This window comes from Dipodomys merriami, unplaced genomic scaffold (assembly GCF_024711535.1).
Source record: "Dipodomys merriami isolate MVZ:Mamm:240054 unplaced genomic scaffold, mDipMer1.0.p SCAF_7, whole genome shotgun sequence".
In the NCBI taxonomy this organism is placed as follows: domain Eukaryota; kingdom Metazoa; phylum Chordata; class Mammalia; order Rodentia; family Heteromyidae; genus Dipodomys; species Dipodomys merriami.
In genome coordinates, this window is record NW_027206290.1 from 8,144,659 (window position 1) to 8,158,052 (window position 13,394).

Consider the following 13,394-nt stretch of genomic DNA (forward strand, 5'->3'; position numbering starts at 1 on the left):
AAGTGAATCATTTATAGAAAGTTCTACCCAGTTCGACCAAGGCTTTGTACAATATCCGCATGAAAGTCTAAATAGAGCATATAGTATCATATTTCCAAATATCTGTTGTGATGCCAATTTTAGATCTTTTTCAAGCTGTGAATCTTGTAGGTGACTATGACTATTGGCAAGGTAGAGGCAAGGCTCTACATGAATGTGTAAAATGATGTGTATTTTAAAACCCATCTCAGGGATTTAGTACATGTATCATAGTGGAAATTAAGAAGCATGAGGTTTTAAATGATTGTTTATAGTACAAAGAAATGTGTGTAACTAGTCAGTTTTAAAATTATTTATTAGAAAGATACATATGTATATATATATATATGTATATATATATATTTGTTTTGGTTGGTCATGGATCTTGAACTCAGGGCATGGGTACTGTCCTTGATCTCTTTTGCACATGGCTAGCACTCTATCACATTGAGCCACAGCACCACTTCTGGTCTTTGAGTGTTTAATTGGAGATAAGAGTCTCATGGGGAATTTTCTGTCTGGGCTGCCTTTGAACTTGATCCTCATATCAAAGCCTCCTGAATAGCTAGGATTACAGATGTGAGCCACCAGTGTCCAATGGGGAATATCTATCTATCTATCTATCTATCTATCTATCTATCTATCTATCTATCTAATCTGCATATATGTGACTATCCGTTGATCCTTAACATTTATTCAGCTTAAAGAATAGTGCATTATTGCTATTGTGAGATTTGTATAATCATCAAATATGTTTGGCTTTTAGCGTCCACCTATAAATAGCTCCTTTTTGCCACCTTTCTCAGTCCTTTTAGAAAGTGGGTGATTTATGAAATAAACATACTTTTTGTTGCTCCATACAGAGTATAAAACTGCATTGTCTCCTTCTTGTGGGAGTTCTAAATTCAAAACTGAGTTCATTTGTTAAAATTTAAAAATTATCTTTAAGAAGTTGTAAAGTAGTTTCAATTCAGGTGTCAATTTATGAGTATAGTGCATTTTCATCAATGTCACTTTGATGTAGTTACATTAAAGCGATAGTATCATGAATTAGAAATAACCTCAGAGTCTAAATTCTGGTTATGTTCATGTCATTAACTCTGTGACCTTAGCCAAATCACATAATGGGGTCTGAGCTGATTTTCTCATCTGCACAGGGTGCAGTAATACTTTATTTACATTTAAGCCCAACTCACATGATCTGGTGAGTCGTTAGGCAGTGATTAGTAATGTAGATGGCCATATGCAGATGGTAGATGTCAGAGAAGCATTGTAGGGAAAAGATTGGAGTCAGTCAACTAGAGCAGGACTCCTAGTTAGCCTGAGTAAGTGTTACTTATCCACACACACCATTTTTTTCTTGCTAAGCCATTGTTTTCTGAGCTGTAAAAAATAGGCAGGGCTGAGGATATAGCTCAGGGGTAGAGTATTGGCTAGCATGCTTAAGACCCTGGACTCAATCCTCACCACAAAGAAAGAAAGGAAGAAAGGAAGAAAGGAAAGTAAGGTACATAGGTTGATATCTCTTCTTCTAAATCCTTAGAAGTGTGTGTTGGATTCCAGTGGGTTTTGTTTCTTTAAATTTTGGAGTATGTACATATGCATCATGAAGTGTGTAGAGCCTAGGACCCAAGTCTTAGCAAGAAATGGATTTCTGTTTTATGTTTACCATGTACACATAACCACAAGACAATTGTATATAATATCCTTAAATAATTTTGTTCAGGAAACAAGCTTGCACGTTATGGAATATTCCACTTGTGCCATTATGGTGATAAACAATGTTTTGGAGCTTTTAGAACATTTTAAATCCAAGTTTTCAGATTATTGTGGTTCAACCAATAGCGGTAGCTTTTACCTGAAATTGTCGTAAGGATTAAATGAGGTAATGTGCAAAGTAGCTGGAGCACAGGGTCAACCTTCCTTCTGATTTTCTTGATATTTTTGCACACCTTCATCCCTCATCTTCGCTTTCCCAGTACGTTAGTGGATGTGGGAGCCACATCCAAACCCTACAACCCAGATCAATGTACAGTGACATCCCTCTATGAACAGAGTGGAAAAATAGTTGTGAGTTACAAAAACTTCTCGATCCAATGTATTTACCAAATATTCTGGGGGAGATTGTATAGCATAAGATGTTCTGAGGGTTATGTCTTTTTGTTTTTGGTACTAGAGCTTGAACTCATGGCCCTTAGCTTTTTCTTTTCTTTTTTTTTTGGTCCGGTCATGGGGCCTGAACTCTGGGCCTGGGCGCTGTCCCTCAGCTCTTCAGCTCAAGGCTAGCGCTCTACTACTTGAGCCACAGTGCCACTTCCAGCTTTTTTCTTTTTTGCTTATGTGGTGCTGAGTAATCGAACCCAGGGCCTCAGGCATGCAAGGCAAGTGCTCTACCACTGAGCCACCTTCCCAACCCGCCCTTAGCTTTTTCTAGCAAGGTGGTCTCTCTACCACTTGAGCGGTAGCTCCACTTCTAGCTTTTTTCTGGTTCATTGAAGATAAGAGTCTCATGGAATTTTCCTATCTGGAGTGGCTTTGAACTGAGATCCTTAGAGATCCTTAGATCTTAGCCTCCTGAGTAGCTAGGATTACATGTATGAATCACTGGTACTCAGTAATGTTGAGTTTTTGAAAGAATGCCCCCACTCCCATTCCAGGTTTGATTTCTGGCTTGGAGTGCTTGCAAGGAAGTGCTCTACTACGTAAGCCACACATCTAGTCTCCCTTGACCTCTTTGAAAGAGAGTCTTGGTCTTGCTGTGTAGTCTTGGCTGGCCTTGAAATTTCCTCCTGCTGTATCCTCTCAGAAGCTGGGATTATAGGCATGTACCACCATGCCCACCTTTCTTTTTGCAAGGATTTTGAGTCAGGTAATTCTATCTCTGTGTCTTGGCTTAGGCCTGGTCTCTTTTGTTTAAGCACTCAGGCCGAGGGGGTAAACTTTTTCCCTCAGTAATTATTTTGTTCTTAGATTCAGGGTGTTTTAATTCCTGCTATTTCAAGGGCAATTATCTAGATGGAAGTAAAATAAAGTTTTTTTTTTCCTTTGAGGAAAAAGTCTTTGAAACTAGGACAACAAAAACAGCCCAGATAAAACCTAGTCATTAACAACAAAAACATAATCCAAGTGGTTTTCTTATGTGTAATAACTCCTGATGAAAGTTAGGGTTAGTTAATTACTAAGTTAATTATTAAGCATATTCTTTAAAAATTTTTTCTGTGACATTGGCTGATGTTTCTATAATGCTTATTTAAGACAAAGTGTACAAAGTAAGCAAGGTTCTTGGGAAGATGGTAACAAGAGTGTAGTCCTATAAAAATGTTTAGTAGTAGTGTTACTTTACCTAAGCATACTTGCTTAATAGGTAAGTGTCCCAGTTGCTTGCATTTCAAATCACATCCACGAATGATGCAATTCTGGCTGCACAAACCCATAATTATTTTTCAGGTATTTTTTTGGGAAATGTAGAATCATTGGCCAGCTTAATTCCTTCTTAAGGAAAACATTACAGAAAAGAAAGTCAGAACTGGATTTCCTGGAGTTTTTAAGATTTCAGTGTGATCTACAGTGGCTCACACCTGTAATCCTAACCATTCAAGAGGCTGAGATCTGTGCTAGGAATATGGCTTAGTGGTAGAATTCTTGCCGAACATGCATGAAGCCCTGAGTTTTATTTCTCAGTACTACATAAACAGAAAAGGCTAGAAGTGGCACAGTGGCTCAAGTGGTAGAGTGCTAGCCTTGAGCAAAAGAAGCTCAGGGACAGTGCCCAGGCCCTAAGAAGTTCAAGCCCCAGGACTGGCAAAAAAGCTTTCTTGTTGTTGTTGTGGCTAGATATCAATCTCGATGCTATCTATTCCTTTGAAAGCCTCCTTTCCTTCTCAAGCCACATCAGAGAGTGGGAGTAGTCCTACCCTGAGTTCCAAGAAGATGAAGCTTGGTTAGGCTTATTTTTTTTTTTTTTTTTTTTTTTTTTTGGGTCCGGTCGTGGGGCCTGAACTCTGGGCCTGGGCGCTGTCTCTCAGCTCTTCAGCTCAAGGCTAGCGCTCTACCACTTGAGTTACAGCGCCACTTCCAGCTTTTTTCTTTTTTGCTTATGTGGTGCTGAGGAATCAAACCCAGGGCCTCAGGCATGCAAGGCAAGTGCTCTACCACTGAACCACCTTCCCAGCCCCTTGGTTAGGTTTAAATCACTAAATATCTCATTCCTGATCCAATTTAAGCCAGGGAAAATGCAAGAATGAGTCAGGTGGGGCTTCTGGGAAAAGAAGCTTTTGGAGTGACATGCTCCCACCCCTTCCTTTCTCTATCTTACCCAAAAAGTCTACTCTTCCTTACAACACAACTCTCAGATATCTAGACCTTCCAGGGAATCAGCAAAAAGCTGAAAGTAGAGCTGTGGCTCAAGTGGTAAAGTGGCAGCCTTGCAGAAAAAACTCAGGGATAAAGCTCAGGCCTTGAGTTCAAGCTCCACAATCAGCGCGCGCGCGCGCGCACTCACACACACACATTCTCTCTCTCTCTTTCTCTCTCTCTCTCACACACACACACACATGAATATCTGTGAGGATATATTTGAATTTGAACTTGTAGGCCTTTATGACACACTGAGAGATAAATTCGTTGATAGCTGTGTGTTATTACTGAGTGCTGGGTACATATTCTTTTTTTTTTTTTTTTTGTCGGTCGTGGAGCCTGAACTCTGGGCCTGAGCGCTGACCCTCAGCTCTTCAGCTCAAGGCTAGCGCTCTACCACTTGAGCCACAGCTCCACTTCTGGCTTTTTTTCTTTTTGCTTATGTGGTGCTGAGGAATCGAACCCAGGGCCTCATGCATGCAAGGCAAGCGCTCTACCACTGAGCCACCTTCCCAGCCCTGGGTACATATTCTTAAGGGAAGAACTGATCTCACATCCTAGAACTTTGGTTCCCCTCTGCCCTGCTGCAGAGGCCTTTAGTCCCCCTCTCAGGAGCCATCACATATCCACGTTTCCATTGTCACTCTCCAAGGACGGTTCTTCCTGCCTTGCCTGCCAGTGTCTGCTGTCTGGAACAGAGTGTTAGTCTGCAGGGGAGGAAGCATGATGGGAGGAGAGCTCTACCTGCAGGAAATGTAGGGTTTGCTTTGCACGGTAGCGGGTGATTAGAAAGGAAAGAAAGGGAGGAAGCAGCTTGGTAGCTGGAGGCTCAGATTGTGCCAGATTTCCATTTGGGGAGACTTTCCTCCTATTCTGTTATACAATCACCATGTTTTAATCTTTTATTTCCTATTTAACTCTGAAGTTGCTTAATGGTAGTGGTGTTTGAATATACTATGAATATGATTGAAAAAAACAAAGAGAAAACTATGTTTTTTCTTCTACTCATTGTGATTTTGAAAATGGAAGTTAGAAAAGTTGTTTTCTTTGTATATTTCTATTCCCTCTATCCATCCATAATGGACTAATTTTACAATTAGAAATAGAAGCCATTCATGGCTTAACTGTCTTTTTATTCCCTAGAAGGGATAGTTTTCTCATTAGGATATTTGCAAAAGTTACAAACAGCAAAGCTTATTATGTTTTACCAGTGCCAGGAACACGAGAATTAAATGAAGACAGATTAAAAACCGGGATGAGAAGAGGAAGGGTTGGGGCTTCCCCTGTGGGCATTCATTGCTCAGAACCCAGTGGGCTTTTCCCCTTGCTTCCTGCCTAGCTCCTTTCACATCTCTGGGGTTTGGCTTGAGCTCTTAGAACCACCCTGAGCCTTAAACTGTATTGTAAAGAAAGTTGTATTATATAAAGCTCTCTTCTAGTTCAGGCATGCTTTAACATGGCCCAGAAAACCATTTGATAAGTAGTCATCACACACTCATTTCGAGTTTCATGAGGATTTTTGGATGTTCTGGTGGAGAGATGGAGATTGAGGGCTGAAGTAGGCCTCTGGGAAGGAGGAGGGAAAGTGCTGTGATTTAGGTGTGGTCTGAATGTCTCACCAAATTCCATTGTAATTAAAGTCTTGGTCCCCAGGCTGGCACTATTGGGAGGTGAGGATGTAGTAGAAGATGTTTAGGTCATTGGGGCAGGTACTTGAAAGGGACTGTGGGATCCCAGTCTTTCTCTGACTTCTTGTTTGGTCATATAAGCTCCCCACCCCTACAAGTTCACAGCAGTGTACTGTAACCAGTTGTCCTCATTAAAAGTCAAACAAATGGAGCCATTGATGTTGGACTCTGAACCTCTGCAAAAAAGAGCCAAGTAAGCCATCTTAATCTTTGTGTCTTTGGTGCCTCAGGTATTTTGTTGAAGTAACAGCCTAGCTGATGAATATAGAAGGGCTAGCAATATCTGTGCTCAACATTGTTATGGAAAACAGAGTCAAAATTCCATTTGGCCATCTGGGTATCAAATAGGCATGTTAAGATTTTCTTCTTTGGTTTGACACGTAAGAAATTTTTTTGACAGTACTGTAGTTTGAACACAAGGCTTAGTGTTTTATGGGCAAGAGCTCTTCTGCTTGAGCCCTGCCTCCAGCCATTTTTCTCTGGTTATTTTTGAGATCGGGCTTGTTTTTTGCAAGGTTGGATCTGGGCCTATTTACATTTCCTGTTATAGCTGAATAACAAGCACACCACACCACACAGCTTTTTCTGTTGAGATAAGAGTCTCGAAAACTTTTCTGCCTGGGCTGGCCTTGAACCTTGATCCTTGTACTGTCAACTTCCCATAGAGCTGACAGGTGAGTGTCACCTGGGCCTACCTGTTGTTTGAGATGAGGTTCTTACAAAGTTTTTTCCCCCTATGTTGGCTTGGAGACACAATCTTTCTGATCACCTGATTTTTTTTTTTTAAAGGATGGGTTTGACAAATGAGGAGGATATTTCTCTGATAGAAACTGACCTAAAACATTTCTTTTCATTTTCAGATCTTATATTGTACTTTAAACACACCTAAAATTGACATGAAAAGACTCCTAGGAGGGCAATTAGGTCTTGAAGATTTCATATTTGCCCATGTGAAGGGATTAAAAAAAGAAGTGAACGTCTATAAATCTGAGGATTCACTTGGACTCACCATTACTGATAATGGTGTTGGCTATGCTTTTATCAAGGTAAGTTAAAAAAGAAAACAACATCGTGCCCTAATTGAGGATAACATTTAGGAAAATTGATCACATCAGAGTAAATTAAAAATGAACTAGATGAAATGATCCATCCCTGTAATTCCCAGACTTGAGAAGAAGAGGCAGAAGGATCACAAGTTCGAGGTTGGCCTGGGCTGTTACACAGTGAGACTATGTCCCAGCAAAAAAAAGACAAGTTTGAGGTTGGCCTGGGGTGTTACACAGTGAGACTATGTCCCAGCAAAGAAAAGACAAAAAAAAAAAAAAAAAAAAAAGAAAAGAAAAAGAAAAAGGAAGATCAGAGGAGATCTTCAGTGTGAAAGCTGGATCAGCCCAGCCTTGATGTCTAAATTGGTAATGTTTAACTTCAAGAAAATGGTCATCCAGGTAAGCTGGATCATCTCAGGAGGGTGAGATTTGAGAATCCCAGTTCAAAGCCAGCCCTGGTAGGAAAGTCGATAATCCCTTCACTTAGTCTCCAAAAAGCCTGAAATAGAGTTGTTGCTGAAGTAGTAGAAGGATAGTCTTGAGCAAAAATGATAAGGAACAGCACCCAGTCCCTGAGTTCAAGCCACAGTACTGGCATAACAGCAACAATCAAAATAAAAGAAGAACAAAAAAGAAAGGATAGGGAGAAAGAGAAGAAAGGAAAAAAGTGACCAAAAGGCATCATTTTTTCTTGACCCTTTCTTTGAATTTCTTTCTTTAGCAAAGGAAAAGGTGGCTACAGCTCTGGCACAAGTTCACTTCTTGCTGATCTCTAGTGACTTGTTGTGATTTCTTTTAAAAAAATAATTTTTATGTATTTATTTTTGAGAGGGATTTATTTGTTTGTTTTGTCAGTCATGGGGCTTGAACTCTGGGTCTGGGCGCTGTCCCTGAGCTCTTCAGCTCAAGGCTAGCCCTCTACAACTTGAGCCAAAGCACCACTTTTGGTTTTCTGGTGGTTTATTGGAAATTAGAGTCTCACAAACTTTCCTGCCTGGGCTGACTTTAACCTAGGATCCTCAGATCTCAGTCTCCTGAGTAGCTAGGATTACAGGCGTGAGCCACTAGTGCTTAGCTTTTATTTATTTCTTAAATTTTATTTTATTCTAAAGATGCTGTACAGAGGGGTTTCAGTTACATGAGTAAGGTAATGACTACATTTCTTGTCGAACATTGTTACCACCTCCTTTGTTTTTTTTTTTCCTACTATCCCTTCCCTCCCCCATTTTGAATGTTATTATCTTTAAATAGTTGTACAAAGGAGTTGCCATTCAAGATTTATTTTGTTACTTCTAACTGCACAGATTTTTGCCAACCTATTTAATTCTTTAAAAATGTTATTTAAAATTATCTAAACAATATAGTTGTTTTATTTAGATATAAAGAGTAATATGGAGCTGCAAAGGCAAGAGAAAAATGTTTGACATGGTATAGAAATTATAACTAAAGAGAGAGAAAAGTAGACATCTCTTTAAAAGTAATTCTATTGTAGTTAGTACAGCTGCCCCTCACTGACTGTGGTGGAATTACTTCCACGTCCCGCTGCCATGCTGAAAGCTATAGATGCTCAAGTATTTAATATAAACATCATAGCATGGCCAGATAATCTATGCACTTTGTCCTGTATACTTTAAATCTTCTTCTGTAGATTACTTATAAGTGTTATGGAGATGTGAAAAATGTCCATGTATGTTCAGAAAAGATGCAACACTTCACATTTCTTTTTGGTTTGGTACCTTACTCTGCTGCCCAGGCTAAGAACTCCCTTGTTCAAGTAATCCTTAGGGCTGACTAGAGTAATAGTAACAGCTGTCTTACGTTGAATGCTTACTGTATAGTAGGCACTTTGCATGCATTTTCTCATTTAATTCTACAACTTTCTATTTTGTTGGCACTATATCTTTTCTCTTTATTTGCTTTATGTTGCAGTGTAACACATTTTGATGTACAGTTTAGTGTAGCTGCCACAGGATCCATGGAAATTTTATTTCTGTCACTCTGAAGGCTTGGCCACCAACACCTCCTGTCCCCACATGATCATCATTTGGACCTCTCCCACCATTGGCTTGTTTTTGAAGTATACATAAACACACATTATGTCCTCTGATGCTTCTGATTTATTTTAACATAATGTCCATGGGCTTGTCTGTGGTAGGTCATTTTAGGAATTTCTGTTTTACAGATGTAAAAATAGAATCAGGAAGATTCAATCACTTGCTCCAAATTATATAGCTGGATAAATTCATGATCTGAATCTAAGAAATCTGACTGCAAAGCTAGTGTTCCTAAGTGCACTGAGCTAAGACTCAGTGATGGCTTCAGGCAACACAGTGTGCTGTACACCTCTGTTTTATCTAAACCCTGATTTGCTGACACACTGTCATCACTGAAGCAATATTCCTAGGGAAGTTATCTTGACTGTAAATGGTACTCTCGTTTACCCCTAGAAATAGCAGCTATTTTTAGCTCTGCAAAAGATATGACTGTGCTTCTGGTTGAGCCTGTGAGCCAATGGAAAATGTGTGAGTTGAGAAAGTCATGTGGGCTAATCCCAGGGAAGCTCAGGACATGAGATACATGGCAGTGCCTTTTGAATGTCAGCTGAGGAGGCTTGGGAAGGTTTGCAAACGTGTGTGGAGTTTTTAGATGTTGACCTGTGATGTTTAGAGATTGTGTTTCTACATTTTAAAATATGCCCTGTTAGACATGTGCCCGCCTCAGAGAACTCATTACCAGCTGTGGGAAAACAGGGTACCTTGGTAGCAAAAGAGAAAGGGCCAATGTAGAGGTTACTTTATTCTATTTTATTTTAATTTTTGTATTGTTATTGTAAAGGTGATGTGCAGAGGGATTATAGTTCTATAAGCAGGTAATGAGTAGCTTTCTTTTTGTCACCTCCTTCCCATACACTTTCTATTTTTTCCTTAAGGTCATGTTAAAAGAGGGATTCATATTATACTGTGGTCATTGTTGATAATATTTTAGAGAATATATTGTTTATATCTATATTTAAAGTATGTTCCATATGGCAGTGAAAATACATGATTTGAAAAGAGGAGCAAGCTGTTTCTGGGTCTACCTTGCTCTACTTTTTTTTTTTGTCGGTCGTGGGTCTTGAACTCTGGGCTTGGGCACTGTCCCTCAGCTCTTCAGCTCAAGGCGGGTGCTGAGCTACAACAACACTTCCCGTTTTCTAGTGGTTTATTGGAGATAAGAGTCTCATGGACTTTCCTGCTCCGGCTGGCTTTGAACTATGATCCTCAGATCTCAGCCTCCTAAGTAGTTAGGATTACAGGCGTGAGCCACCAGCACCTGGCTGCTCTACCTCTTGATATAAGTCTGTATTTAAAAGCTTATCTAGCTTGGACCATTTTGTTTTTAGAGATGGGTATTTTCTTTTGTCTCATGTTTAGAAGAAATGCTTGATTTGAAAGCATTACATTACTGTTCTAAGAAGCAGCATAGGAGAGAGATGCTGCTGAGTTTAATTTTTTTCCTTTTTCTTTTTCTTTTTTTTGGGGGGGGGGTTGCTGGTACTGTGGATTGAACTCAGAGCCTGAGAACTGCCCCTTAGGTTTTTTGCTCAAGGCTACTGCTGGACCACTTCAGCCACAGCTCCACTTCTGGCCTTTTGTTGGCTAGAGTTAAGAATTTCACAGACTTTCATGCCTCAGCTGGCTTTGAACTGCAATTCTCACATCTCAGCCTCCTGAGTTGTTGAAATTACAAGCATGAGCCACTGGCACCTGGCCAAATTGTTTTACTACTTGAAATGATCCTATATTTAAGAAAGATTACATGTAGAAAGATTGCAGTAATAATATACAAAGCCATCATTTACCTAAATGTCCAATTGTTACCGTTTGTTACATTTGCCTTGCATTCTTAATCTCATACACATTTATGTATATATGTTATATTTATTTCATCCTTTTATTTGTGAGTATAATTAGTAGTGATATGATGTTCTCTTGCATCTAACTATAGTACAGTGGCAGAGTTCAGACAATCTAACATTGATACTTTGAAACTAACCTGTAGTCTAGATTGCAATTCTATCATTTATCTTAGCTAATAGTGTTCATACTTCCTCTTCATTACAGGTCTGATCTAGGATCCTACTTTTCATTTACTTGGCCTGTCTTTTTAATCTTATTAGATCTAGAATAAGTCAGCCTTTTCCAGGACATCTCTTGATCTGGGATTTTCTGAAGTGTCTTCATGTTGAGAGGCAGGTATGCATTCTGGGAGGGAGATACAAGGGCCATTCTCTGGCCTCTGTTTACCACATCAGAAGGGACATGACATTGACCTGTCTTGTTATTTGTGATGATAATTGTCGTCACTTGTCTAAGGAACTCTGGGCCTGTGCATTGTCCCTGAGCTCTTCAGCTCAAGGCAAGTACTCTTCCACTTGAGCTACAGCACCACTTCTGGTTTTTTGGTGGTTTATTAAAGATAAGAGTCTCAAGGATGTTCCTGCCAGAGCTGGCTTTGAACTGTGATCCTTAGATCTCAGCCTCCGGGATGAACCATCAGCACCTGGATTCTACCAGTCTTTTTTACTTGAAAGTTATTATGTTTTCTTCTTTCTTTAATATATAATTGTGGGAAGATAGTTTAAGATCATGAAAACCCTTATTTTGGGGCTGGGAAGGTAGCTCAGTAGTAGAGCACTTGCCTTGCATGCGTGAGGCCCTGGGTTCGATACCTCAGCACCACATAAGCAGAAAAATCCGGAAGTGGCGCTATGGCTCAAGTGGTAGAGCACTAGCCTTGAGCTGAAGAGCTGAGGGACAGTGCCCAGGCCCTGAGTTTAGGCTCCATGACTGGCAAAAAAAAAAAAAAAAGAAAAAGAAAACCTTTATTCCCTTATACTCCACTGAGCTGGTGATATCTACTGGTCTCTCTTGCCTGAATCAATTTTTCTTATAAGGGTTGCAAAATGATGACTTTTCTAATAGCTTCTTTTCTTTCCGTTTCTTTCTTTCTTTCTTTCTTTCTTTCTTTCTTTCTTCTTTCTTTCTTTCTTTCTTCTTTCTTTCTTTCTTTCTTTCTTTCTTTCTTTCTTTCTTTCTTTCTTTCTTTCTTTCTTCTTTCTTTCTTTCTTTCTTTCTTTCTTTCTTTCTTTCTTTCTTTCTTTCTTTCTTTCCTTCCTTCCTTCCTTCCTTCCTTCTCTTCTTCCTTTCTCTCTTTCTCTCTCTCATCTCTCTCTTTCTTTTTGGTGGTACAAAGCTTTGAACTCAAGGCCTGATATTCTACCACTTGAGCCACACACACTCATTTCGGTACCTTAACAATAAATATTCCCCAAGGCAGTGAATGAGAGTGGTCTGAGAATATTAGTTTGTTACTGTGGGCAGGGTTGAGGACAGGGTTGGAAGGCTCAAGGGTGCAGGTCTCAAAATTTCCACGTGGGGCTGCAGGGCCACCTGGAGTCTGTGCCTAGAATTTGGGGACTGGAAGGATGCCACCCTGGAGTAGTGCTTATATTTGTGGTGAGGCCATTGTACTAGATATGCAGAGGGTGAGTTTGATGGAAGCTTCTATATCATAGTGATTGAAAATGATTGGGAACCTTTATGTTTAATTATGGATTCCTGACTCCCAAGAAATATCTAGGAAGCAGCCTGCTGTTGTAGCCTCAGTATCAAAGCCAGATGAAAGTCTTTGAGTGAAGAATAATGTAAATGATTCAATAAACATGATTATAGCATGAATATCCTTTTCCATGCCTTAGTGCTTCAGATCTCAATCACAACTCTTAGCAATATTGTCAATCTCTATCCAGTTATTGCATGATTGTGAAAATACATTGGATTCAGAAACTTACCTCCATTGATTGTTCATTCAACATACTTATGAGGCTAAGGCTAGGTAACCTATACAATAATCAGCGTCACCTACTTTATTTCTGTGTCTGGTCCACCTCCTGGTGTTCTTTAAGTTTCTTATGTTGTTTTTCCTTTCTCTTCCTTCTAGATCTTTATCTGATGCTAGTTGTATATGCTTTCACTTTTTTTCCCTGGGTTTCACTGGATTCTCACCCTGCCATTTATTCTAACTTCTGCCTTTTCTCCATCCATCTGGGCACTTTTCTGTGATCATGATAGCTGCTCATAGGCCTGGGCAATGCTAGATGGCTGTTACTCTGACCTGTAATTTGTTGGTAAGAAACTTGCATGCCTTTTAAGTCTTCCATGTAATTTACTTTATGTAATGCTTATATAAAATAAAATTATAATGGTAAATCTTAAAACTAAAAATACATGGTGGGTCACTGAAC

At 39.6% G+C, this 13,394-nt stretch overlaps 1 protein-coding gene across 1 annotated transcript in view; it reads left to right on the plus strand.

Annotated features, from left to right (window-relative positions):
- Gipc2 (GIPC PDZ domain containing family member 2) overlaps positions 1-13,394 on the plus strand; it is a 75,944-nt gene that overhangs the window by 26,195 nt on the left and 36,355 nt on the right. The window contains exon 2 of the mRNA XM_070007371.1: positions 6,923-7,108. Coding sequence (XP_069863472.1) covers positions 6,923-7,108 — 186 coding nt within the window. The remainder of the gene's footprint in view (positions 1-6,922; positions 7,109-13,394) is intronic.